This window comes from Ursus maritimus, unplaced genomic scaffold, assembly GCF_017311325.1.
Source record: "Ursus maritimus isolate PB19 unplaced genomic scaffold, ASM1731132v1 scaffold_9, whole genome shotgun sequence".
Classification (NCBI taxonomy): Eukaryota; Metazoa; Chordata; class Mammalia; order Carnivora; family Ursidae; genus Ursus; species Ursus maritimus.
In genome coordinates, this window is record NW_024427107.1 from 6,228,993 (window position 1) to 6,256,801 (window position 27,809).

The 27,809-nt window shown below is 38.9% G+C and overlaps 1 protein-coding gene across 1 annotated transcript; it reads right to left on the reverse strand.

The window, feature by feature from the left end:
* Positions 1-1,217: 1,217 nt before the first annotated feature.
* Positions 1,218-27,809, reverse strand: OPRK1 (opioid receptor kappa 1). The gene is made up of 3 exons (XM_008706685.1): positions 27,553-27,809; positions 12,202-12,554; positions 1,218-1,750 (listed from the first exon to the last, which is right to left on the reverse strand). The coding sequence occupies exons 1-3, from the start codon at positions 27,807-27,809 to the stop codon at positions 1,218-1,220; spliced, it is 1,143 nt and encodes a 380-aa protein (XP_008704907.1).

The window sequence follows — 27,809 nt, forward strand, 5'->3', positions numbered from 1 at the left end:
CTTGTTCAGCCCACAATTAGGAACATTTCTACTTCCTGTCAAAAGGCACAAAATCCTAGCCCAAGATTAACATGAGCAAAATGCCCTCCCTCCACAGATAGAGAAAATTTGGTAACAGCTATATAGTCATGAAGAGATGGTGCATACAAATTAGATTCTGCCAAGTCAACAACCTGGGAATGAGTGAAATATTTTGTGGTTGTTTAGCACATGAGTTATGAGCACCATTGAAGGCCTAAATGATGCTCAGGGGTCTGGAAGAGATGTTGTCTGACCGATTCCCAGAGAGAAACTCATGTTGCCACAAAATGTCCCCACATCAACTGTCAATAACTCAGGGGATCTTGTTAGTGTGTCATTGGGAAAGTGCCTGGCTGGAAGGCAAGCCCAGTCCTTATTTGCACATATACTATTATTTACAGATGAAATATATATACTTACAGTGATATTTAAGCCACTTTATATTTCTTGACATCAGGACATGCTTTATCATGAAATTATTTATATGAATAGCATGCTGCAAAACAAACTGTGCCTTTTAAGAAATTAAATTATGTTGGAAACCACCTTTTGCACGTTTAAGTAACTTCATAAATATCAAGATAATTTCCTATTATACATGAACATCAGACACCTCAGGTGTGGGTCCAAGCCATACTTAAGCCGGAATCGTCACTACAGAGCCATATGAAATGTGTGTCCACGTAGCATAAAGTGAGCTGGGCACATGCCCTGGAAATTGTTCTTGTTCTTATTCAGGTTGTTGTTGTCAATGCAAAGCAATGGATTGGACGTCTACTAAGCTCTGAAACCAATAATTTTTTCCTTGTCCTTTTTTAATAAACAGAGCTTTTGGAACCACATTGCATGGAAAAGCCACAGCAGATGGGTCCTGGACTAAATCTAAGTAACCAGAAGAAAGAGGTTTATTTCTTTGTTCATCAAAGGAACTGGGAGTCAGCCTTGCTTTCCTGCCTTAGAAAGGGGCTGTATTTGCTTACTCCAATCTTTTGTACTCCATCCTTACAGCCTTGATGCTCCCACTGACCTGGGTGGCTAACCCAGCCTGCACCTTATGACTTCAGACCATGAGATTTCTAAAAGTTTGTTAAAAATTCTACCTTTCCATCTCAGACTTCAGTACTAATCTGAGTTAACCCGAGATCATTACACTCATCTCTTCCTGAAGAACTGTAAGAAGACATCTCCACGACTAGTCATACTGGTTTATTTATCCCATCAACATCCCTCATGTAAGCAGGATCCTGAACTGTATTTCTGACTCTACTAGTGCTCTGTCGCTCCATCCTCATCTTAATTGGAAAGCAGAAGTCTCTGAAACACCGCTTGAAGTTCTCATCAAGAAAGGCATAGAGAATGGGGTTCAGGCTGCTGTTGGTGTAACCCAAGGCGATGCAGAAATAATAGCTGGAGAGGGCAGCTGTGCTGTGAGAGGCATTCCCCAGAGCCTCCACAAGGATGAAAATGTGAATGGGAGTCCAACAGATGATGAAGACCGCCACCACCACCAGGACCAGCCTGGTGATTCGACGGAGGTTGCGATCTTTCTCTCGGGAGCCAGAAAGGAGTCGGACACTCTTCAAGCGCAGGATCATCAGGGTGTAGCAGATGATGATGATGAGGACAGGGATCACAAAGGCAAACACGAAGACACAGATCTTCATGAAGAGGTCCCACCAGGAGTAATCATCATCCGGGAACTGTAAGGAGCACTCAATGATATCCATGTCTGGACAAGGTGAACAAAACAGAAGCACAAAAAGAAAATTTTTTCTTATTACTGTGGCTGCAAAGTATTCTGAAAGTGAGTTTTAATATGTTTGGGTATAAAGGTCTAATTATGGTGAGATGATATTACCTGAAGCAGATCACCAAGTTAGGAATGAATGCTATGTATATTAACCATCCTATCAGTGCCTAGATCAATGAAACCAGAAAGTCACCATTTATTGGTAACATACACAATGCTATGAAATACATATTACTAGCTAGCAATATGAATTATGTAGTTGTGGAAACCAGTTTGATGTGGATGACTTTCAGAAGAGCTAAACTGGTAATTTATAGCATAAGTCCTTACTTTCATTTCCATTCATTAACAATTCTCCCAGACCTAAGCCTCTGACAATAAAAGCTAGTAACTATTTGTAATAAATAACTAAATATTTCAAATCTAGCCATTCAATTTAGGAAAAGCCAACCTGTCTGAAAACATCAAGTGATTTACAAGAAAGCATTACGTGGGTCAGTAAAAATGTTTACAAAATGTGTCTAAATATGATCCAGGAGTTGCGACTTAATGGAATCGATTGATTAAGGGTGTTGTTGAAACATGAGTAAACTTTTGGAGAAGGAAGAGAAAGAGGAAGAAAGGGGAAAAAAAAAACAGAGCAAGGAAAGGGAGGAAAAGGAGGAGGAAATCATCCTCATTAACACCATCATCAAGGAAATTCATGTGAGAAATATTTTTCATTTTTACCAATACTGACTATGTAACAGATAAAACAAATATTTTATTTGATTACTTGGAAAATTGTGTTATTTGCTCTGCTTCTCTTTGCTGGATAGTATTCTTTTTGGAGTGACCCTCGTATTGAAAAAAGCAGAGACCAGAAAGAACAGAGACCCAGGATAAGCACTTTTTTGATACCTTCCTTGAGGGCCTGCTCACCCCTCTGGGTCTCCCTTCTTCCCCAAGCATCAACCAGTTCACATTTTTTCCTCTTCCCTCTGAGAAGTCATTGAACACAGAGCAGGCAAAACTCTTTGTCCTGATCCTTCCTTACTGATAAAGTAATCATGTGCAATAATAAGAGCATAATTTTTATAATGATATTTTCTTCTGATATTGGGAAAAATCTACTTCAAAAATTGAACAAGAATATTTTTAAGTAGTGAAACATCTCTATTTATATTTTCTAAAACATTTTAATGTGATCTTAATCAAATATCTCTTAGTAAAAACAAAATGTACCATCTTAGAATTTTAATTAGACGTACTTACAATACAAAGAATATAATCATTTTTGTCCAATTAATAAAGATGACTATCTTAGAAACATATCTTTTATCAACTAGATACCAGATCAAACCTGTCATTAGTAAATGCAAACTTCCAGAATAACTCGTAATTTTTGATTCTCTAAAAAAATCGTTGTTTAAAGTACTATTACTGCAAAGACTATTAAAAACAAACGAGCATTTTTTTTAGTTTGTGTGTTTAGTGTTTATGGGAATACTAACAGTTAAAATCATTTTTTAAAAAATCATCACTATTATCATTGCAAAAAATGTTTATTAAACAACTTTTGACAGGTGCACATTGTGAAAATCTGAATTTAAAAAATATACTAGTCTGGATTTGATTTGTCTATTGAATCTAGTCTCCTTGAAGGTAGGGAACATGTCTAGTTTTGTTTTGTCTTTTCCATGCTTAGCTTTTGTGTACTCCAACATTATCTCTTTCTTAAGATTGGCCTCACCTTAAATGTCACATCAGAGATATTTATACAGAGGCTGATCCATTTGAATAGTTGTCTCCCTTGCAACTTATTTTCTCTCTATATATTACACTCACCTTATTTTTTAATCATTATATAATGACAGAAGCTAGACAGAAGCTCTTCTCTAATAATGTGTTACCTTTCCTGGCATTTTTCTCTCCAACCAGAATGCAAACTACCTTAGAGTGGATAACCAGCCTGCTTTATCCAATATATAATCCCTGCCACATAGGGTGGCAAGAACATAAGATGCTTAAGGAATACAAATCGTTAAATAAGAACATAAGGTGCTTAAGGGATACAAATTGTTAAATAAGTGAATAAATGAATACTACATGGAAACCCTTGAAAATGGGGACTGATTACAGTAGTTCTTATGGAAGAGCAATCTGCTGAGATAAGTAAGGCAATGTAAGAGCTGATGTTTAATCAGCTTCCTCTTTAACAAATTGTCTTGTATGCTGTAGGAGCTCAATAAATATTTGCTGAATGGTTGAAATAATCAACTACAGCTACTTTTACAAGACTTTGGAAAACATTCACTGATAGAGTTAGAAAAATCTTCCAGATATGTCAGTGAAGCTAAGCTTATACCAACAAAGAGAAAGGAGAGTGCTGAGGCGATCATCGAGGAAATTCAAGTCCACATGCACCATTTCTATTAAATGTTCTCTTTCAGGAAAAAAAAATGCACCTTTAGCTTTAATAACACACAGGTTGAAAGTGAAGGATAGAAAAAGATATTCCATGCAAATGGAAACCAAAAGAGAGCAGAAATAGCTATCCTTACATCAGATGAAACGGGCTTCAACTTAGAAACTGCCATAAGAGGCAAAGTCACTATATGATGATAAAAGAACCTAGCCTTCAAGAGGATGTAACAACTTTAAGTATATATGCACCCAACATTGGGGCAGCTAAACATATAAAGCATATATTAACAGAACTGAAAGGAGACAGAGATAGCAATAATAGGGCACTTTCATATCCCACTTTCAACAATGGATAGATCATCCAGATATAAAATCAATTAGGAAACAGCAGACATGAACAACACTATAAATCAACTGGGGGGGGGGCTGGCTGGTTCAGTGGGTTAAGTGTCTGACTCTTGGTTTTGGCTCAGGTCATGATTACATGGATCATGAAATTGAGCCCTGGGTGCAGCTCTGAGCTCAGTGTGGAGTCTGCTTGAGATTCTTTTTTCCTCCCTCTCCCTCCCCATCTGCTCCTCCCCACCAAAATAAATAAATAAATAAATAAATAAATAAATAAATAAATAAATAAAATATTTTAAAAAATAAAAAATGAATTTAAAAAATAAAATTGACTTCACAGACATATACAAAACATTCCATTCAAGAGAAACAGAATATACATTATTCTCAAGTGCACATGAAATATTCTCCAGTATAGAACATATGTTATGCCACAAGGCAAGTCTTAACAAATTTAAGAAGACTGAAATCATATCAAGTATCTTTTCTGACCACATGAAAATAGACATTAAACAGGAGAAAAATTGGAAAATTCACAAATCTGTAGAAATTAAACAATACACTCCTGAACAACCGATGGATCAAAGAAGAAATCAAAGAAAATTTAAAAATGTTTGAGATGAATGAAAATAGAAATACAATATACCAAAACTATGGGATATAGCAAAAGCTGTCCTTAGAGGGACATTTATAGTGATAACCACCTACATTAAGAAAAAAGAAAGATCTTCAGAGAGGAGGGGGTTGGGAGATTGGGATAGGCCGGTGATGGGTATTAAGGAGGGGACTTATTGCATGGTGCACTGGGTGTTATACACAAATAATGAATCATGGAACATTGCATCAAAAACTGGGGATATACTGTATGGTGACTAATATAACAAAATAAAAATTATAAGAAAAATAAATAAAATGTTTTCTGCTTATGTAGAGAAATAAAATCTGTGGACTAAGGTGTAAAAAAGAAAAAGAAAGAAAGAAAGATCTCAAATAAATAACCTAACTTTACAGATTAAGAAACTAGAGGGGCGCCTGGGTGGTGCAGTCGTTAAGCGTCTGCCTTCGGCTCAGGGCGTGATCCCAGCGTCCTGGGATCAAGTCCCACATCAGGCTCCTCCGCTATGAGCCTGCTTCTTCCTCTACCACCCCCCTGCTTGTGTTCCCTCTCTCGCTGGCTGTCTCTCTCTGTCAAATGAATAAATAAAATAAAAAAAAAAAAAGAAACTAGAAAAAGAAGAACGAACAAAGCCCAAAGTTACTAGAAGGAAGGAAATAAAGAATAGAGAAGAAATAAATGAAATAGAGACCAAAAAAACAGGAGAAAAAAAAAACAGTTGGTTTTTTGAAGATAAACTAAGTCAAACCCTTAGTTAGACCAGGAAACAGAGAGAAGACTAAATGAAAGAAAAGACATTATAACTGATAACACAGAAATACAAAGGATCTTAAGAGACTACTATAAACAATCACATGTCAACAAATTGGATAACCTAGAAGAAATGGATAAATTTATAGAAACATACAACCTACAAGACTGAATCATAAAGAAATAGAAAATCTGACAGACCAATAACAAATAGATGGAGATTACAGCAAAAACCTCCTAACAAAGGAAAACCAAGTGCCACATGGTTTCACTGGTGAGTTCTATCAAGCATTTAAAAAGGATAGCAATCCATTTCAAGCTTTTTCAAAAGTTGAAGAAGAAAGTATACTTCCAAACTCATTTTATAAGGCCAGCATTACCCTGATACAGAAACCAGACAAGGACACCACTATATCTCTGATGAACAGAGATGCAAAAGTCCTACAAAATACTAGCAAACCAAATTCAACAGCACATGAAAAATATCATATATTATAATCAAGTGGAATTTATCCCTGGGATGCAAGTATGGCTCAACATACACAAATCAAATAATGTGATACACCACATTAATAGAATGAAAGATTAAATATCAAAAGATTCTCTAAATAGATGCAGAAAAATATTTGACAAAAATTCAACATTTATTCATGATTAAAACTCTCAACATATTAAGTATAGAAAGAATGTACCTCAACAAAATAAAGGCCATATATGACAAGCCCACAGCTAACATCCTACTCAATGGTGAAAGATTGAAAGCTTTTCCTCTTAGATCAGGAACAAAGCAAAGATGCTCACTCTCACCACTTTTATTCAACATAATACTGGAAGTTCTAGCCAAAGCACTTAGGCAAGAAAAGAAATAAAAGGTATCCAAATCAGAAAGAAAGATATAAAATTGTTTGGAGATGTCACAATCTTATGTATAGAAAACCCTAAAAACTCCATTAAAGCACTATTACAAAAACACTAAAGTTACAGAATTCAAAATCAACATACAAAAATCAGTTGCATTTCTAACAATAAGCTATCTGCTATCCGAAACAATTTATGTTACCATCAAAAAGAATAAAACACTTAGAAATAAATCTGTAAATAAATCTAAAATATCTGTATACTGATAACTGTAAAACATTGATGAAAGAAACTTAAGAAGACACAAATAAATGGAAAGATATCCTACGTTCATGGATCAGAAGAATTAACGTTGTTAAAATGTTTATACTACACAAAACAATCTACAAATTCAATGCAACCTCTATCAAAACCTAATGGCATTTTTCAAGGCAATAGAAAAAACAATCCTCAGGGGCACCTAGCTGGCTCAGTCAGTTAAGTGTACAATTCTTGATTTTGGCTCAGGTTGTGATCTCAGGGTTGTGAGATTGAGCCCCATGTCAAGTTCCACACTGAACGTGGAGCCTAAGATTTTCTCTCTCCCTCTCCCTCTGCCCCTCCCCACCCCTCTCTCTCTCTCTCTCTCAAGGAAGAAAGGAAGGAAGGAAGGAAGGAAGGAAGGAAGGAAGGAAGGAAGGAAGGAAAAGGGAAGGGAAGGGAAGGGAAGGGAAGGGAAGGGAAGGGAAGGGAAGGGAAGGGAAGGGAAGGGAAGGGAAGGAAAGGGAAGGGAAGGGAAGGGAAGAGGGAGAGGGGGGGGGGGAGGGAAGGGAAGGAAAGGGAAGGGAAGGGAAGGGAAGGGAAGGGAAGGAAAGAAAGGAAAGGAAAGGAAAGGAAAGGAAAGGAAAGGAAAGGAAAGGAAAGGAAAGGAAAAACAATCCTCAAATTCATATGGAATCACAAAAGACCCTGAATAGTCAAAGCAATCTTGAATAAGAACAAAGCTAGAGGTATCACACTTCCTGATTTCAAATTATATTACAAAGCTATAATACTCAAAACAGTCTGGTGCTGGACTAAAAAACAAACACATATTTCAGTGGAATGGAATAGAGAGCCCAGAAAAGAACCCACACATACATAGTCAAGTAATCTTCAATAAGGGTGCCACAATAGAAAATGGGGATAGGATATGCTCTTCAATAAATGGTGCTGAGAAAATGGGGTGTTCACATGCAAAAGAATGAAATTGGACACTTATCTTACACCATACATAAAAATCAACTCAAAATGGATTAAAGACAATGTAAATAAAGACATAAAACTTCTAGATGATAACATAAGGGAAAAGGTTCTTGATACTGGTTTTGGCAATTTTTTTTTTTTGGATATGATACCAGAAGCACAAGCAACAGAACCAAAAATTAAAAAGTGAGATTACATCAAACTAATTCAAACTAAAAACAAACAAACAAAAAAACCCCCCAAAAAAACAAAAAACAAGAACAAACAAAGAAACCTCTTGCACAGCAAAGGAAACAACAAAATGAAAAGGCAACCTACAGAATGGAAGAAAATATTTGCAAATCATGTATCTGATAAGGGGTTAAAATCTAAAATATATAAGGAAATCATACAACTCAATAGCAGGAAAGCAAATAACCTGATTTAAAATGGGCAAAGAACCTAAATAGACATTTCTCTAAAGACATACAAGCTGCCAATGGGATTAAAAAAGGTGCTCAACACCACTAATCATTAGAGAAGTGCCAATCAAAACCACAACGAGATATCACTTCATACCTGTTAGGGTGGCTGTTATCAAAAATAAAAAAAAGATAAGTGTTGGCAAGGATGTGGAGAAAAGGGAACCCCTGTTGATGGGAATGCAAATTGGTACAGCCACTATAAAACAGTATGGAGGTTCCTCAAAAAGTTAAAAATAGAACTACCATATAATCCAGTAATTCCACTTCTTGATATATATATATATGAAGGAAATGAAATCAATATCTCAAAGATATCTGCACTCCACATTCACTGTAGCATTATTTACAATAGCCAAGATACGGGGAAAAAAACTAAATGTGCACCAAAGATTGAATGGATAAAGAAAATGTGGTGTATGGGGTGTATATACACGTACACAATGGAATATTATTCAGTTTTTAAAAGGAAAGAAATCCTGCCATTTGTGGCAACATGGATAGACCTGGTGAACATTATGCTAAATGAAATAAGGCAGACACAGAAGACAAATACTATATGATCTCCCTTATACATGGAATCTCATAGAAGCAGAGAGTAGAACTGTAGTTTCCAGGAGCTTGGGGCAGGAGGGATGGGAGGCAATGGTCAAAGGGTACACTTATGCAAGTAAAAAAGTTCTGTCGATCTACTATGCAGCATAGGTTCTATAGCTAATGATGCTGTACTCCATACTCAGCATTTGCTAAGAGGGTAGATCTCATGTTAAATTTTCTTATCATATAAGAAAAATAATAAACAGGGCAGGAAGAAACTTCAGACCAACTGTCTGTGGTCTTGACGGGGTGATGGTTTCACTGGTGTATATTTATCTCTAAATTCACTGAGTTGTTCACATGTAATATGCACAGTACACACATGTATACTATGTAAAATGTTATATTTAACACCATATGCCCATAAAGTGAAAATTTTGCTGTACACACGAGCCCTCAATATTGAATGAATACCCTACAGATGTTGATAAACATAAGCAATAAGGCAGGACCTGTTAAAATCACCATGTCACATAAAGATGCTAGTTAACATTTATCAAGGGCTCACTAGATGTGGGCCCTGCTTTTCAGCTTTCCATGCACTGACTCATTAGATCTGGAAAACACCCTAACTGGTAGGCACTATTATTTACCCCTATTTTGCAGATAAGGAAGGACATTGAGGCACAGAAATCTGAGTAATGTCTCCAAAAGGATACTGTCCCTAAATGGTGAAATCAGGATTCAATCCCAGGCATTTTGCTTCCAGAATCTGTGCTCTTAACCAAAAAGATACCAGAAAGACACTCAGAAGCATTAGCTGAAATTTCTCATCCAGGTGGATGTGTTCTAATGCAATTGATGCCTGATTTCCTTCAGTGAGCATTCTCCACAAACACGACACTATAAACTATCAATGCCATTCAGCTCTGATTCAGGGCATAGAGAATGTCTAAAATACTCCTCTTGGTCATGCAAGAGCCTTGACATGGAGTGTCAAAAATGAGCATACTAGATGGTTCAGGGACAATATTTCATCACATCAACAAAATCTGCTTTAGAAAATAAAAGAAACAAAGAAAGGAAGGAACCGTCTACAAGATTACTTTAATTTTCTCCCATTTTCCCCTCTATTTGCTGCACAAATTAATCTCCCGATGCTGGTGGATCCTTTCTTCCACGGCATCTGCACACATTCATCTACAGCAACTCCTTCCTGGAAAACCTACATCTATCTTCATTTCATCTTTCAAAAACCAAATTAAAATCCATTGCTTCTAGGATGTCATTTTTCTGGAAATGATGAGAAGACTGTAGTGGCTAAGTCTGCAAGTATGTCATGAAATCTCAAAATCAGTTTTTCATTTGCCCTGGGGAAAATCACCATCTTCTTTTATTATCTGGCCCATTCCTCAAGTCCTCATGGTGTATATGCAGCCTCTCCTCTTGAATCCAGTTCTTAAGCATCAACACCCTAGGGTTGGAAGAGTTTCTTGCAACTCTATTTCCATTTGTTGTATGCACGAAGAAACAACATCCTGTGTGTAATTAATTATATTTTAAAATGCTTCTCTGATAAAGTTTGACATATCTTAAAATTTACCAAGTATTATAACTTAACACCTTCCATGGCTCAGCTGGAAATTCATTTTATAGTTTAAGAGGGAAAAGATTGTGTTTCATTACAAATGTGGACTATGCCAGGTAAGCTATGATTTTAGCACCTGCCTTTTCTATGATCTGGCAGGTCCCTACTACACATATTCAACTATCTGTATTTACAGGTATCATGAGCCTCCCTACAAACTAGACATTTTAGAGAACTGCTACAGCAATAAATAGCATTTATAAAGCACAAAGTGATGGTTCTCTTCCCCTCTTCTCAATGAATTTCTACTAAGACCAAAGATATTTTCATTGCTTTACTTTTAATAGTAAAGCAAAACTGCTGGAACAGTAGTTCTCACCATGGCTACAGGTCAGAGTCACCTGGGGACATCCTAAAAATCTTGACATGCAGGGGCACCTGGGTGGCACAGATGGTTAGGCACCTGACTCTTGATTTTGGCTAGGATCTTGGGATCAAGCCCTACATTGAGCTCCACGCTCAGCACGGAGTCCACTTGAGTTTCTCTCTTCCCTTCCCTATACTCACCCTCCTCATAAATAAATAAATAAATATTTAAAAATATCTAGATACACAGACTGTGGCTCAGGTCAATTAAACCAGAGCCTCCCAGGGTGGGACCCAGGCAGCAGTAGAGTTGACCCTTGAACAGCATGGGTTTGAACTGCACAGGTCCACTTTATGTAGATTTTTCTCATTACAGAGCAGTACTATAAATGTATTTTCTCTACCTTATGATTTTCTTAATAACATTTTCTTTTCTCCAGCTTACTTTATTGTAAGAATACAGCATATAAACATATACTATACAAAATATGTGTTAACCAACTGTTTATTTTATCAGTAAGCCTTCTGGATCAACAGTAGACTAATAGTAGTTAAGTTTGGGGGAGTCAAAGGTCATACAAGGATTTTTGACTACATGGGGTTGGTGCCCCCCACATTATTCAAGGATCATCTGTATTTTCTGAAGTGCCCAGGTAATTCCAACACATAGCCTGGGGTGAGAACCACTAGCCTAGCAATATTGGGAAAACGTCAAGTATCCTGATTGCATTGGATAAGAACTAGTATGTCCAAAATCTAAGTTTTGCTCATGTGTATTATCATCCATCTGTGAACCCAATTCTGAATGTCCTACAGCCAAATGAAGCTGTTATGATAGTGACCTGGAGATTAACCCCTAAAGAAAAAGAGTAAAGAGCCAGCATAGGTTTCTAATGATTTAGGGTCCTTTTTTTTTAGGGAGAAAGAAGAGGAGCAAGTAGGTATATCTTACAATTGCCAGCATGCAATGGATTGTATTCTAAAAATCCACATGCCTATGGTTCCCTGCTTCATCTCCAACCCTCTTGATTCTGATAAGCACGTCCAGAATAGCAGATAGGTTGGGCATCTGTGTTTGGGTAATGTCTTTATCCCATCCTCTGTTTAAATATGGAAAGCACAAAATTGTTGTGTTTCTCATCTTCCGTGGATTTAAGCATTGTATTTCCACTAGCAATTGGTTTTTCCCCTGGATATGTGTTCTACTCACTTGCAAATTAAAAGTTCATAAAATTAGAATTAGGGTTGTTAAAAATGAAATGAACATGGCTGCCCTTACCTTCCCTGACTTTGGTCCCTCCAAGGACTATCGCAGATATACCAACAGATGACGATAGGAGCCAAATACAGATGTTGATGATCTTTGCCTTCATGGGTGTGCGAAAGTCTAAAGCCTTAACGGGGTGGCACACAGCAATGTATCGGTCCACACTCATCATGGTCAAGGTGAATATGCTGGTAAACATGTTATAGTAGTCAATGGAAATGACTATCTTGCACAGCACATCCCCAAATGGCCAGGAATTCATCAGATAGACCGTGCTCTGGAAGGGCATGGTTGTAGTAACTAAAGCATCCGCCAACGCCAGGTTAAATATATAAATGTTGGTTGCTGTCTTCATCTTTGTGTATCTAAAAGACAAGAAACAAGATCATTTCTCTTCAACTTTGTGTCAAGTCCATGAGGTAAATGTGTTTGTAACAACCTTTGACTTATTAAATTTGTTTTTCATTCACTTATTCTTTACATATTTATTGAGCATCTAATATGTAAAAGGATGGTTCTAGATATTAGGGGTAGTAGGAAAAATGGACAAAAATCTCTGACTTGACTTAGCTTTTATTCTAGTGCTTTTTTCAAAATATATTTAAATTTAAAAAGGCAAAGAAAATAGCATAGATAAATAGATAAATATACATACAGATCTTTTTGACAGACTCGCACATAATACAGGTCTTTATTTTGTGACTGACAATTCATTTTAATCCTATCTGGAGTTGCTTGCCTTTAAGCATTTTTTTACATACTTTATTACTTCCCTTTCACTGTGTAAAACAAAGATAAAGCTTACTCAACTTTTCCTCAGGGTCATTTTGAGAAACCCATCATTGTAATTACGTCTTTTGAAAATTCAAACTGGTTTTCATTTTTTAAATACATTCAATTTCAATGGCTAAAACACAGCTAAATGTGTTGATTTTTGTTTGCCAGTGTGCCATTAGTTTTTCATCTTACATGCATTATGTAAATAAAGCAGGCTGAGTTCTTCCTTATACACATCACAGCACTAAATGTAATCTAGCACAGTAGGTGAGAAATAACTCAGTTTTTCTTTACTCTCATATTGAGAGATTTTTAAAGCACATAAGTTGTTCTCTTCCAACTAAGGGGACAGTAATTTTCAAAACAGGTCAAAAACATTGCCTTTAAGCCTAAATTATTCTTTCCATCATAACATCAAGTTTAGAACAATTCCATTTTCAACTACAACTGAATTAAGAGGATTGTTTTACTTAGAGAATGCTCCCTGAGGGATCTATAGGGCATGAAACATTCCAAACAGTATCAGCAGGTTTTCAGAGGCCAAATGCCTCTGAATATGTAGGAGAAATCCACGTTAACTACTTTCTACACACCTCAGATTTGTAGACCTTATCGTAATTAAATCAGTCATGCCCCATGTACATTCTTAATGATATAGCTTTGACTGTTATTAAAGGTCGTTTATAAGGAGCTGCCTTATGGAAAATTACGCTTTGTCTGTAAAATCAATATCACTGGTTTTTATTGATCACTGCTAGGATGTCTTTCAATACATAAACTTCTACATGAGAAATGTCTTTTAACATGTAGTGACAGAACGGCCTTGGCTCTCCTGGGAGGCAGAATGGTCTTCTATGAAGTCAGATCATCCAGAGTCTGGATTCAGTGTATGACTTTTCTGAGTTTCAGGTCCTGTCACATAAAGATAATAAAACCAAATGGCCATACTCAACGTAAAGGCAGTAGATGACCTGATTCAAAATGTGTTACACATAGGATCACACTTTACTCTCAGCATCCCACTCACCCTCCCCTCAAATCCTCCCCTCCTCTCTTTCCTTCTTGCTACAAAATGGTTTGTCTGTGCTTGGATGGAGGCATGGTGAAGAATGGCACAGAGTCAGTATCTGTGGGTTTCAATTGATGCTCTTTTATCTAAACAGTGCTTTAATCTGGAGAATGAGAAGTTTACTTTAAAATATGTTAAGTTTTACCTTTACAATTTTACTCAAATATTAAGTGGCCTACAAGTTTTAGAAAGTGATTAAATGTGGGGCGCCTGGATGGCTCAGTCAGTTAAGCATCTGCCTTCGGCTCAGGTCATGAACTCGGGGTCCTGGGATCAAATCCCATGTCGGCTTCCCTGCTCAGTGGGGAGTCTGCTCCTCCCCCTGCCCCTCCCCCCTGCTTCTGCTCTCTCTCATAAATAAGTAAGTAAGTAAATAAATAAATAAATAAATAGTGATTAAAAAGACACAGATACCTAGGAAAGTCCACTTACTGAGACAAAGCAAATGTTTCCAGTGAGCAAGACTGAAATGCTATCTGTTCAAATGTTGTGTTCTTTAGGGTATGGTTTTATGTTTGAAAAGTGTATCTTACAAGCCAACCTCCTATTCTGTCAACTTTCTTTCCAAGAATCCCTGATATTAACAAAGATTGTAGCTGGCAGTGCCTTTGACTTCCGCTCTCATATTTAGTGACCCTGATATTCTCCTCTTACTTTATGAAGTTAGACAGATGTTCCCTGTCTCATACAGTTGGGTAGACCTGGGTTCCAGTTCTTATTTTTCCCTCCAACTGTTAGATTTTGGAAAGGTCACTAAATACGGAGCTTCAGTTTCTCAACTATAAAATGGGAAATATAATGTTTATCTCATAGAGCTCCTGAAATAATTAATGGAAAGCTCCTAATCCAGAGAATATGCCTAATTTATTTCATGGTCTTCAACTCCTCTCCTTCCCTTATGTATGTGGAAGCCATCAGTCACCACAAGAAGAAAAAAAGGAACCTAGTTTTTGGTTAGAGCCATGGTTCAGCTTGAATATGAAAGATAATAGTAAAAATGATGCCTGCAACTTTACATGCTAGAAGAATGTGAATGGAATGAAATATGAGTTATGATAAAATATAATATGCATCTTAATCATCCCAAATTATGGAAAGAGCCCAAGTGTCCACCAACTGATGAATGGATGAAGAAGATGTGGTATATATACACAATGGAATAATTCTCAGCCATAAAAAAGAATGAAATCTTGCCATTTACAATAACGTGGATGAAGCTAGAGTATATTATGCTAAGCAAAATAAGTCAGTCAGAGGAAGACAAATACCATATGATTTCACTCATATGTGGAATTTAAGAAACAAAACAGATGAACATAGAGGAAGGAAAAAAAAGAGAGGGAGGCAAACTATAAGAGACTGTTAACTATAGAAAACAAACTGAGGGTTGCTGGAGGGGAGGTGGGTGGGGAGATGGGCCAGATCGGTGATTGGCATTAAAGAAGACATTTGTTGTGATGAACACTGGGTGTTATATGTAAGTGATGAGTCATTAAATTCTATACCTAAAACCAATATTATACTATATATTAACTGACTAGAATGTAAATAAAAATTGATGGAAATATATATATACATATTATATATATAATACACATCTTTAATCATAAAATGATAAGTCAATTTCTCTTAGCTTTTCAAAAATATTTTAACAAATAAATACATGAAATTGCTTAAGCCTTGAATTTATAAAGAATTCAAATCCTGTCATCAGATCTCAGAATAAGAGAGATTAGCACCTATAACAGAAATGTCTACAAATTACACTAATTTTAACAATACTAATTGTAGCAAAAGTTCTTGCTCCCAGAGAAACAAGCTCTGCCCAGACCATTCATGTAAGAACTACCACTGTCACCAGCCCCCAGGGCCAGAGACACCTAGAGACCTAGAGACATACCAGCACCCTCTTGCCATAGAGACCCCCAGATCTGCCAGCATCCCAGTGTCAGGGCGTCACTCTCATTTTGAGATGGTTCATGTTAATGATGACAATATTAGTAACCATTTATTTCAAACACTCCCTGTGTCAGACTCTGCTGTACATCCCACATATTTATCCCATTCAGTCCTTGCCACAACATCACATGGTAGGTATCAGTATCCCTTTTCTACAGATGATGCCCCTGAGACTCACGGGAGTAATGTGCATTTCTCAAAGTCATATGGCTATAAACGGCATTGCAAGTCTCAAACCTCTGCATTCTTAAAACCCCCCAAGCACTGTATAATTTACAAAGGCCCGTGCTTTGATCTCCATGTTTTTTATCTGATTCTCACGACAACTGCTCCTCGAGTTTAGCCAGTCTTCTCCCTAATATTAGTGAAGCAAGTTAGACTCAGGTGAGTAAAGTGATGTTTTTTTTTAAATTTTTTTAAGGTTTTATTTATTTTTGTGATAATAAATTCCCTAGTTACCTGTGCCTTTGCAATATTAGAGTCACTAAATATGAGAGCAGAAGTCAAAGGCACTACCTGCTACAATCTTTGTTAATATCAGGGATTCTTGGGGAGAAAGAGAGAGAGAGCAAGGGCACACAAGCAGGAGCGGGGGAGGGGGGAGGGGCAGAGGGAGAAGCAGACTCCCCGCTGAGCAGGGGGCCCAATGCTTCGGGACTCAATCCCAGGATCCTGGGATCAAGACCCTGAGCCAAAAGCAGATGCTTAACTGATTGAGACACCCAGGCACTCTAAAGTGATGTTTCTAATGTTGGCAAAGGCAGACCTCCGTGGGACAATCTGGAAGGGGCAGCAGGGCAAGGCCTCTCTCCAGGGGTCTGGAAGACACATATTTATAAACCTACCACACTGAAAGGGAGAACTGACAGGTGTAATTCAAACTAGTGAATAAACTATGAATTCAACAAATATTTACTGAGGGTCTTTTATGTGCTATACTGGACCGAATCCTGTGAAAGTGTGATAATAAGACCCTCACAATCTGGTATTGTTCATTTAATCAAAAGGAGATAGTAGCTAGTCCTTTCAGTCAAATATCCCCCGAAGGGGGAAAAAAGTAAGCTTTCTTACTACAATAAGATATGGAATTATTTTCCATTTCATCCACCCTGCTTTACAAAAATGTGCAAGTATTTCAAGTAAAATGGCACCATCTGGGTGGGAAGTTTTGGCTCGTATAGAGAAGCTGGAGGTGGGCTGGCAGCAAGTGGTTGCACTTTTTAGCGTACACACCACAGGAGCATATGGCACTAAAAGAGCAAAATCTGTGGGCTGTCCTCACTACACTTGTCAATGTTACAAACCTGGAAATAATGGTAAGGTGTACTGGAGGAGATGCAGGAAGCAGGCCAGGAAGAGAGGTCAACCAGAGAACCCAGGGTGCCAGCCATGAGGAAGGTCATCACCTGGCTACATGGTGGAGGGTGTCTCCGGGAGTGAGAAATGCTCCTCCTCATATGTTAACTCAAGACCTTCTTACTGGAGTTCTCTTTACCGAGAATTGAGGGGTGGCTTCTGGATTGGCAGCCATATACACACAAGGTTATCTGCTGAACTATCAGGAATCAGTGTCACCAGGCAGGGTTTCTGGGAGAGCATGGCACTTGCCACACGAAAAATGAGGCATGGTGGGGAGGACATTGACCTTGAACCACAGCGGTCTCACATCTTCTTGTTCTTCCCAAGGGCCTGCTGTGCTCAGACACTGTGCAGGTAGAAGAGCTCATTCTTGAACAATTAGCATCCCTTGCTGTTGAGATGTATTGATTGCCCAAGTGCTTTTTTATTTTAAATTTAAATGATTCTTCTTTAATCAGGAGCTCCTTTTAACTTTATGACAGCATAACAAACCCATAATCTTGATGGGTAATCACCATATAGCTTTAAATACAAACATGTTTTCCATTTTATTGATTTCAGTTATTTTTAGCTCTTACCTGCAATTGTCCCCCATGCTGACAACACACACACACCCTCTCTTCTCTCTGGTTATAGTCAAGCTTCCCCCCCACCCCGCTGCCTTCATCATTTCATTATTTCAACACATTTTTAAGTGCCTGCTCCATACACAGCAATATACTAGGCATTGAGGATGACTGAAAAACTCAATATACAGACCATGTCCCTGGGAGCTTTTCAACTGACAGAGTCAAAATTACAATGTGAACTAGAGGATAGACAGAAGGGCAGGATCAGCCTGTAGTGAGGAGATCAGGACACATTTAAAAGAGACATAACCTGGACAGGTTCTTGCACTTTGAGAAGGATTTGGAGAGAGAGGCTTTCATGGCTACAGTAATGGAAACCTGGCTGAGCTGGGAAATGGGGTCTCAGGCCACAGAGGACCTGGAATACCAAGAGGCAAACCATGTGGAGCATTAAGGGTTTATTGTGGGGCAGACTCTGTTTTGGGAACTTTATCTGGCAAAGTTGTCTTGATGACTAAGTGAGACAATCCCTCAACGTACTCAACACAGGACTTGGTATTTGATGATTGCTCATTGGATGCCAGCCCTTGCAGTCATCAGTGCTGCTGCTAGTATCATTACTGTGGTTACTAACTCCCTGCCACGGTCCTAACAACCTGCCTGACAGTTCCATATGATACCACTGCCCCCACTTCTTCTGAAGAGTAAACAGTCTTAGAGATGATTTTCAGGGGTTCTCAGACTCCATAGCTAATCAGTAAAGGCATTCAGGGCTTTCATTCCAAAATTTTTTAAGGAGGGAGAAATTTTATCAGAGAAATAATGTGATTCTGTGAGTTCTGCTTCTTCCCCAGCTAAAGATTGAAAACCATTCTAATAAGTGTGGTGAAGTACGCATCATGAGGGTAAAAATATTTGATATGGGGAATGGAATACTAATATTAAACACTAGCACGCTGCCCATCCATGGACAAAGGCTGTCATGTACATTATAAAGTTGCAGTTTTTCCACAAACAATACCCATTGCTTGGGTGAGGAAAAAGAGTAAAGAGGAAGTAAATGGCTTGCCTCAGACCACAAGTTAGTGAGACATTAGGAGGTAAAATCTGTAGCCATTGAACTATAGGTCCAACAGAATGAAATAAACAAATAAACACATGAGCGGTCATTTTTCTGAATATACCCCTTTAGTATAGCAAATACCTACAGGCCTACAGAATACACCTGAAGAATTGCTGTTTGGTCCTGGTGAAAAGAATGAGTGTGACCAAATACTCCTGACCCACAGGAAGCTGGCCACTCACTATCTTACAAGACTGGAGCTGCGCTAAGGTCTGAAGACCCCTAGCACACCAAGCTCAGTAGAAGGAAATTTCTGTGATACCTGGGAAAATGCAGTCCTTTTAAACCAACAATGGAGGACTAGCATAATGAGAGACATGCTTTGACACTCTTTTCTCTGCACTGCCAACAAGAATGATTTATTCATTTTCCTGGGCATATTTTCCAGATACAGAGCATTCAAATTTCATATTTGAAACGATCAGTAATGATGGCTTTACTGATGTGAAGTTTCAGAAGAATTTATTTGAAAACAATGAGTTTGCTTCATTAATTCTCCAGATAACTTTCAGTTCATCTCGAAATTAAGTTGCCATGTCTTTTTGGATTATTTACTATTGAAATCATGGTTCTTTTTTTAAATTTTATTTATTTATTTTACAGAGAGAGAGACAGCCAGCAAGAGAGGGAACACAAGCAGGGGGAGCGGGAGAGGAAGAAGCAGGCTTCCCAGCAAAGCAGGGAGCCCAATGCGGGGCTTGATCCCAGGACCTTGGGATCACGCCCTGAGCTGAAGGCAGAGGCTTAACGACTGAGCCACCCAGGCACCCCTGAAATTATGGTTCTTTACTAAAGGGCAATAGCTTATTAATTTTTAAGGAAAGTAAAGGAAATTCGGTCACTGTTTCTCCAATGATCTGACGCTGCAATTGAATATATTCACTATATTCACATTCACTGTGTGAATCTACAGATTCACACAGACGTCAAGCCCCTTCAGTTCCCCAGAATTATTCTCCCATACGCAAAAGAGCAAAAGCTATAGAAAGAACAGAGGAGCAGAATGTGTCCCTGAGTTCCACGACTGTCACAGCCTCAGTGGCCAAGCTGGTAGTGATATACAGCCGGATCGGTGGACATGCAACACATACCATGGGGGTGGGCAGACTGTCCATGAAGGGCAGTGGAAGAAAGCAGAACAGTGATTTCACTGCAACAGCTGGTGCCCAGGATAGATTTGTCCTCTGTAGGCATGGTCCTAACACCCAGAATGAATGTTCTAGTGTGTTCAACTGTGCACACAGGGTGAGTGTTTATCATGCCTGACAACACCCAGTAGAAAAACTATAAATCTCATGTGATTGACATGTTGTTTCTCAGCCAACAACTATCTGCATATTTAGAATTACACAGATATCTTAAATGATTTTTCTAATTTTATACAGAAAACTGACATAGCTAAGGGAGCCACAGGATGCTGGCAGAGAGGAGACAAGTTTACCCTTCCACTCTGTACTCTATCAGAAGGAAATGGCCCCTTCACTGGGTGGAAAGCAACATGGTAAACAGACCGAGTTTAGTTGTCTTGTGAGGTTAAGTAAGTTAATACTTAGCAGGAGCTCAGAAAAGTGTTCCAATTGTCTCTAAATGCTCCAAATTCTAGCCGTTGTTAATCTGAAGGCTCCCTTCTCCACCTTCAGACCAGTTCTTTGGGGTCTCTCAATTCATCACATAGTCATCACGTGCTTTCTGTTTTTCTCATCTTTCTTCTAAATTCCGACTTGCTGGACCAGAGAAGGGGTGTTTAAACACACACACACACACACACACACACACACACACACACAAGCCTTTTACAATATTATCCCCACTCCTAAAATCTCCTCTCTTACATCAGTCTTCCTTATCTCAGACATAAGCCAGTATCCCCTCCAAAGAAAGAAACAAACAAAAATTGGCTGATTTTCTGTGGAAGAATAAATCTTTTGTTAATACAGTTTTGAGCCTGCATTACTTGCACCACTGAAACCACATAAGTCAAGCCTTAGAAAAAAATCTGTCCTGCAGCCATACAATTTTAGGTTTTTGCACTGAGGACAGAGCCCCCGGGGCAACAACAATTGAGTGCACCCAGAAGTTAATCTGGAGTGAAAAAATCGCCAACTTTTCAGCTCACAGGAAGATACTGCTACTCAAGAAATACAGCTGAATGATCAATGGAGAGGGGCAATCATCTCCCAGCCAGAAATAAGTCCCTCCTCAACCTAAGTCGAAGACAGGCACCAGTAAAAATTCTAAAGTCTCATAAAGTCAATAGAATCAAGAAGTGATTTGGAAAACTAGGATTTTGCCTGGAGTCTGTTAAAGGTTAGGAGCTCTATACCAGATGACCAAATTGGTTTTCTTTCTCTTTCTTTCTTTCTTTTCATTTTTTTTGGGGGGAGGGAGATGCAGCTGGCTAGTCTCTGATCTGTGAAACACAAGGATTTGGATTTCAGCTGCAATCACGTTCCACAGGGAAGAAAATAGTTCCATTTTGCTAATCCATATCACCAGTTGCAGTGAAACCAATTCTCTCTTTTGAGAGCTTATGAAATAATAAAATTACTTGGAAAAATGCAAGATAGGCACTTTTGAAAATAATTTCTGGAGGGATCTTCACTATGCTTACTTTTAAGGAAATGTTCAACATTGATTCCAAAAAGAGAACTCAGGATAAATGAGAACATATTTTTCAATCAAGGCCTGAGATAAGATGGAGGTCAGAGAGGGAGCAGCAAAAGGTTAATTATACCTAAGCTTTTGCCTTTTTTTCAATACCTCACTAGGTGTAGTCTGGCGGTATTATCCAAGGTAGGCTATAGTGACATCTGAGAGAATATGGAATATGTGTGTACGTACAACTGCCATGACTGCAATGAGAACTTCCAGAAAGAACAGACACTCTTTTCTCTGGATGGAAAAGAGGCAGGCACTGCATCGGACACTCTGATTGGGTCAACTCACTTCTTCCCATATCTACCCAATTCAGTGATAGCCACACAGTTTCCTGGGATGGTCACAAGTTCAACCATGGGACTCAGACCAACTCAGGGGAGACCTGAGTCCGTATATGCAATGTCTAAGATGGTCTCTGCAGAGTGGGACTTCTGTCAGTGGCTTGGGGAAGAAACACTCTGTCCCCCAATTTATGAGGAAGAAAACAGATACCCTTGCAAAAAACAATCTCTGTGCCCAGAAAGCTCAGGTGGGTTGGCTGCCTTTGGAGAAGAAATTTGAGTTCAGGAAATGGAACCATTTCCAGAGTATATTTGTGGTTCTGTTTTGTTGTTTTGTTTTGTTTGTTTCCTAAGCGTCTTGTAAAGTTGTCCCTCTTAGGAAATTTCAACACTGCCCAGGCTGAACTATGGGGAAGCAAATCTTCTACTCTCAGGGCAAGGTTAGCAAAAGACTGACCGCCTAGAAGTCTTTATTGTGGTAGCAATGAATTAATGAAAACTAATGAGAAATGTAAAAGGTAAAACTTAAGACCAAAAACCAAGTAATCTTGATTCCTGTTATTTTTGTCCTAATAATTTTTTCCTTGTTTATTCTTACATTTAACTTAAAAGGAAGCATGCCTTTACAAGAGTAAAGATTTTCTTCAAACTAAAGAGAACATATGTACATAATTATCAAGAAAATTGAAGCTTGAGGAAAGTGTTTTCTTAAGGAGAACAGAAAGGGGGTAGGCAGCGATTAGGGCTGGATTATGTCCCCTCAGATACATGCATTCAAGTTCTAACACCCCAGTATCTCAGAATGTGACTGTATTTGAAGATAGAGCCTTCGAAGAGTCAAAGTGAGGTAAAATCAGGGTAAAATGGGATCATGAGGGTGGGCCCTAATCCAATTTTACTGGTGTCTGTATCAAAGGAGGAGATTAGGACACAGACACACACAGAAGGAAAACCATGTGAGGACACAGGGAGAAAACAGCCATCTATAAAGCCAAGGAGAGAGGCCTCAGAAGAAACCAACCCTGCCAACACCTTGATCTCTGGACTTCCAGCCTCCCTGTGAGACAATAATTTCTGTTGTTTAAACCACCCAGTCCGTGGCACTTTGTGATGGCAGCCCTAGCACACTAATAGAAAGCAGAGCAGTGGCTTCCCTGAGAAAAAAGTTCCACCTGTGGCCAGCAGCCTGCCTCTGCTGATGCCTGCCCTCCGGGTTTCAGACTTGCTCAGCCAGTCCCACTGTCACATAACCCAAATCCTTGCAATAGATCTCTTCACATGTACATCTCCTACTGGTTCTGCTGTTCTGATTGAATCCTGACTAATACAGAGAATGTGAAAAGTGGGACAGAATTGCTGAGAAGGCTCTGGAGAATATGACCAATTAAGAAACACAAGTGGAAGAAGAGTCTGTGTTATAGATGAGAAACCCCAAGGATGTGTCAGGAAGTGAAGGACAGGGTGCTATCAGAGAAAGTGAGGGGTGTAAGACTGGTTTAGCGTGCCAAATCTCCACAGAAATCAAGGGACAGTCAGCCGAAAATGAGCAGCTGAAACATGATGCTCTCTAGTTTTGGTAAAGGAGTGTCAGGGAGGGAACCCAAGTGCTTGGGGCTGAGTAACAGGTGGAAGACAAGAAAATGAAGAAAAAGGATTATCCCTCCAAGAAGCTTACCTACAACACACAGGAGGATGAAAAGACATTAGCTAAGGGAACTCAGAAAAATGGAAGGGTCGTGGATATTGATTACCTGTAAGATGACAGATGCTTGAGTATGTCCAGATGCTTACAGGACAAAAAGAGTGGAGACATTACAGATAGCATAGAAAGGGGATAGCTAACACAGCAGAGACCTCAGGAGAGCCAGAGGTGATGAGATTCAATTCTCAGGAGCAGGGATTTGCCCTGCATACAAATATGGAAACATCTCCAAAGAGATGGAATGATATAAGGGAGGACGGATGCCAATGCATGTATGTAGGAAGAGCATTCCCAGCAGCTAGACTCTAGTGTCACAATGAACTACTGGGTTAAGAACATCCCCTGAGCATGATGAAATATGGTCAGGAAGAGGGCTTACAAATTAGTGCCAATTAAACTAGTTTTTGTTGTTGTTATTGCTGCTTTTGGTTTGTTTGGTTGTTTTTTTTGTTTTTGTTTTTGCTTTTTTAGTGACAAATGGGAAAAGGAATTGGCTTTTTCTGGAAATAGGAGAGAGACACAGAGACACTAGGCAGACTTGGGGTCAGATACACTTGAAGGCGGTGACTTTGCCTTCAAGTGTATCTTAACAAAGATAGAATTGATTGTATTCAGCAGCATTCAATTTGCCAGGAATAGGAATAGGAAAATAAGGTACTGGCTTGATCCAGCGTTGAGGTTCGGTGGAAGACAATGGCAGAAGGACAAGAAGGCAAGGCAGCTGAATGTATTGTCAAGAGATGCTGTGGCGATGGTTTATGGTGTCCAGTCAGGTAAGATAAAAAGAGAATCTGGGAAAAAATGAAGGGCTGCTGGGTAACAGGTCTGCAGAAGTGGTGTAGTGGGCAGTGAATTGAACAGTGAACTAAAGCACAGGCTCTCGGGTCAGGCTGGCTCCACAATCAGCAAGGTGTGACCTTAGTTTATTTAATCTTACTTTGCCTTCATTTCACCATCTGTTAAATGCAGATGGTAATACACCTATAGTTGGGAAGAGTAAATAAAATGATTCACGTGAAGTAGGGAGCTTTACTGGCTTGGCATATATTTAGTGTCCCTTAAGTTTTAGTCATATCTGCTAGGGGAGGAGACAGCTGTATGCATGGAAGTTGCAGGAGAAGGAAAAGTTTAAGATATCACAGGTGAGACTGCCTGGCAAGATCCAGGATGTTGGTGTGGGTGGGCATCTCAGCATTTGTTGCAAGATAGGTCTAAAAATAGTCAAAGCTTTTTCGACAACCATAACTTTCTCCCCAAGTCTGAGCTGGCCATCTCAGACCTGCACCTGCCCCGACATCCAAACTTCTAAATCCCATCTTTAGAATGATGTCCTAGATGACTGAACCATGGCCCTTTTCAATGTGTAATATTTTAAAATAGTGTCCCTCTCAAAAGTGATCCTCCATCTTTTCAAGCAGTGTTGCTCAGACCTCAACATCAATTATAAAAGCTGCATATGAATTCTTCACTCCGGTTCTGCTCTCAGTTCTGATGTGTACACCATAGCCACCTCTCTCTAGTCTTCAGTCCCTTCTTCTGAGTGAAATAAACCCACATCCACCAACTTTTCTTTTGAGGATTTATTTTTCAGCTCTTTGACCATCTCTCAGTCTTAACCAACTCCAAATACTTCTTAATCCTCTTAGCTATATATGTAAGCAAACTAATGTTTCAGTACATTGGCATTCCAGGATGATAGTATAACTTCTCACTTTTCATATTTCATCTCCAAGTAGTTGGGAGTGGGGTGGGAGGATGGATGATGTTACATGAACTAGCTAACTTCTTTTGTATTTTTAGCTGAATTTATCTCCTTTTAACAAATTTTAGTCCTGGATACCTTTTGGATACACACACACACGCAGAGACACATACACACACATATATAATTATATATTGTATATGTTATATAAATATATGAATAATTAGTAAGTGTACTATATTACTATTTATAATGGTGATTATTCATTATGTATAATTACATGTAATTGTTATATATATTTATATTTCATTTCTATTTCTATTTCTTCATATTCATATTTGCCATTAAAAGTCCTAGTTAATTTAGGATTCTGTTTTCATTCTGACATGTTTACTGTTCCCCATGGAGTTGTCTTTGCACATATTTTAGGATTCTTCATTCCTTTTGATCCTACTCCGCGGGGCTATACAAACAGTTGTTAAGCAACTAAGAAGCTCTTCTCAAATTCAAAACTTCAGGTGCTCATTCAAATAACAATAAGATGTACTTGTTTTGCTCATGCACTTAAATATGATATAAGTAGGAAGAGAGTTGGCTTTTTTCTTAGCATCTTATTTTTGTGTAACAATGTTTTATTACAAAATAACAGCCTCTGAACCAAAGAGCTCCTAAAAATTTTAATTGTAATTGAGAACACAGCTGTCTTTTCTTTTCTTTTGGTTGCTATAATCTTCTCTCTAATGGAGAGCAGCCCTGAAATTACTAATGACTTAGAAAAACAATGTGCTTTTAAAATATCTCCTCCCTCTGTAGCCTCTACTCATTACAGATAGAATGCCTATAATATGCAATACACAATTATGGAAACCAAGGCTACCAAGCTACAAACACCAATTGTAGGTGAAATGAGATTTATAATATGTATTTGGAGGCTTAAATGATGGGTTTTAGTTCCAGAGCACAGATGAAGATAAAAGACCTGATATTCTCAAACCTAGATAGACAGATAAATGGGCATTTTTTATTATGACGATTTCCCAAGATTCATGCTACTATAGATAATGTTCTTAAGGTTCATAATAAATAAAGAGCTAAACTAAAGTTAGAATTAAAAAACAAAAACGTAGTTTTTCTTCATCCCTTCAATGTCCCTGAAAAGAGTGTCTTGTGTCCTTTATTTCACAGGGACTTCTCATAGGAATGTAATCTCCTTACTCACTCTCAAAGGTGTATTTCCAAAGCATTAACTCCCCCAGAAAGTGAAATATATATATATATCAAAGGGGACTGAGTGAAAAGTTGGGATTTTTTTTTCTTTTCTTGTTTTCTTTGTTCAAAGAGGCCAATATAAGAATCACTTCACTTACCAGAAAATTAGTGAAAATAGGTGCATATTTGGCTATTTATAATTAGAAGCTGACCTCGATGTAATGCCACCAAAGAACAATAAAATAGAACCTTCAGTTTCTCTCGGTGGAAAATAAAAAGTAAAGCAATTTTTTAAAACCTCTACAACCCACACTTTAGAGCATAAATATTGGATGGCTTATTTACAAAAATCACTGATATTCTAAATAAATGAGATAACATTTCAGTACTAAAAGGATTCATGCATGGATACCAACAACCCTAAATAGTATATTGGCTTTTGCTCATAAACCATAATACCAATCTGATGAGTCACAGAAAATTCTGAATTATCTCCAGTGTATTCGATGGGCCTGAATTTTACCTTAAGAAATATTTGCAAAGGACAGAACAAAGTGCTCCAATCTGGCGCAGGCAACCAAGCAAGAAAGCCAGGCAAAGGAACTAGCTTCCTTTCCAGAAGACACTGACCTTCCTCCACACCCTAGTACTTTCCATACCGTAGTTTTCAGTAGGGGCTTGCGGGGGCGGGGAGGGGGGAGTGGAGGGTCATTCAAATCCTCAAAACGCCCCTAGCTGTTCGATTCGCCCGGTGTGAACCTCGCGGTTCCCCACCCAAAACTCTTCCAGGAAATCCTTTACTTCAAAAAGGCCACCCTCTGAGAATCTCCGGATTCCTGCATCGACGGCAAGGGGTCCCCGCCGCCTGGCTGGAGCCCCAACCGTCCGTCCCGGCCTCAGAGCCAGACCTTCCCTCCCGACCCCAGCCACTGCGGCGCCTGGACCCCGCACTCACCGGATGATCACGAACATGACCAGAGAATTGCCCACCAAGCCCACGACGAACACCACGGAGTACACCGCTGTGATGATGACAGGGATGGCGGGTGAGATGTGCGCGGACTCCAGCGGCGCGCCCTCGGAGCCCCCGCTGCTGTTGCCATCCGTCTCGGCCCAGCCCGGCAGCCAGCCGCTGCCGTTCGGGAGCAGGCAGGTGCTCGGGGAGCAGGTGGGGCCCGGCTCCCCGCGGAAGATCTGGACCGGGGACTCCAT

Excerpts from the sequence above, each read along its gene's own strand:
- OPRK1 (XM_008706685.1), bottom strand. The coding sequence starts at position 27,809 with ATGGAGTCCCCGGTCCAGATCTTCCGCGGGGAGCCGGGCCCCACCTGC. Across the intron at positions 12,555-27,552 it reads GTCATGTTCGTGATCATCCG|ATACACAAAGATGAAGACAG; the intron begins GTGAGTGCGGGG and ends CTTGTCTTTTAG. Across the intron at positions 1,751-12,201 it reads AGGGACCAAAGTCAGGGAAG|ACATGGATATCATTGAGTGC; the intron begins GTAAGGGCAGCC and ends CACCTTGTCCAG.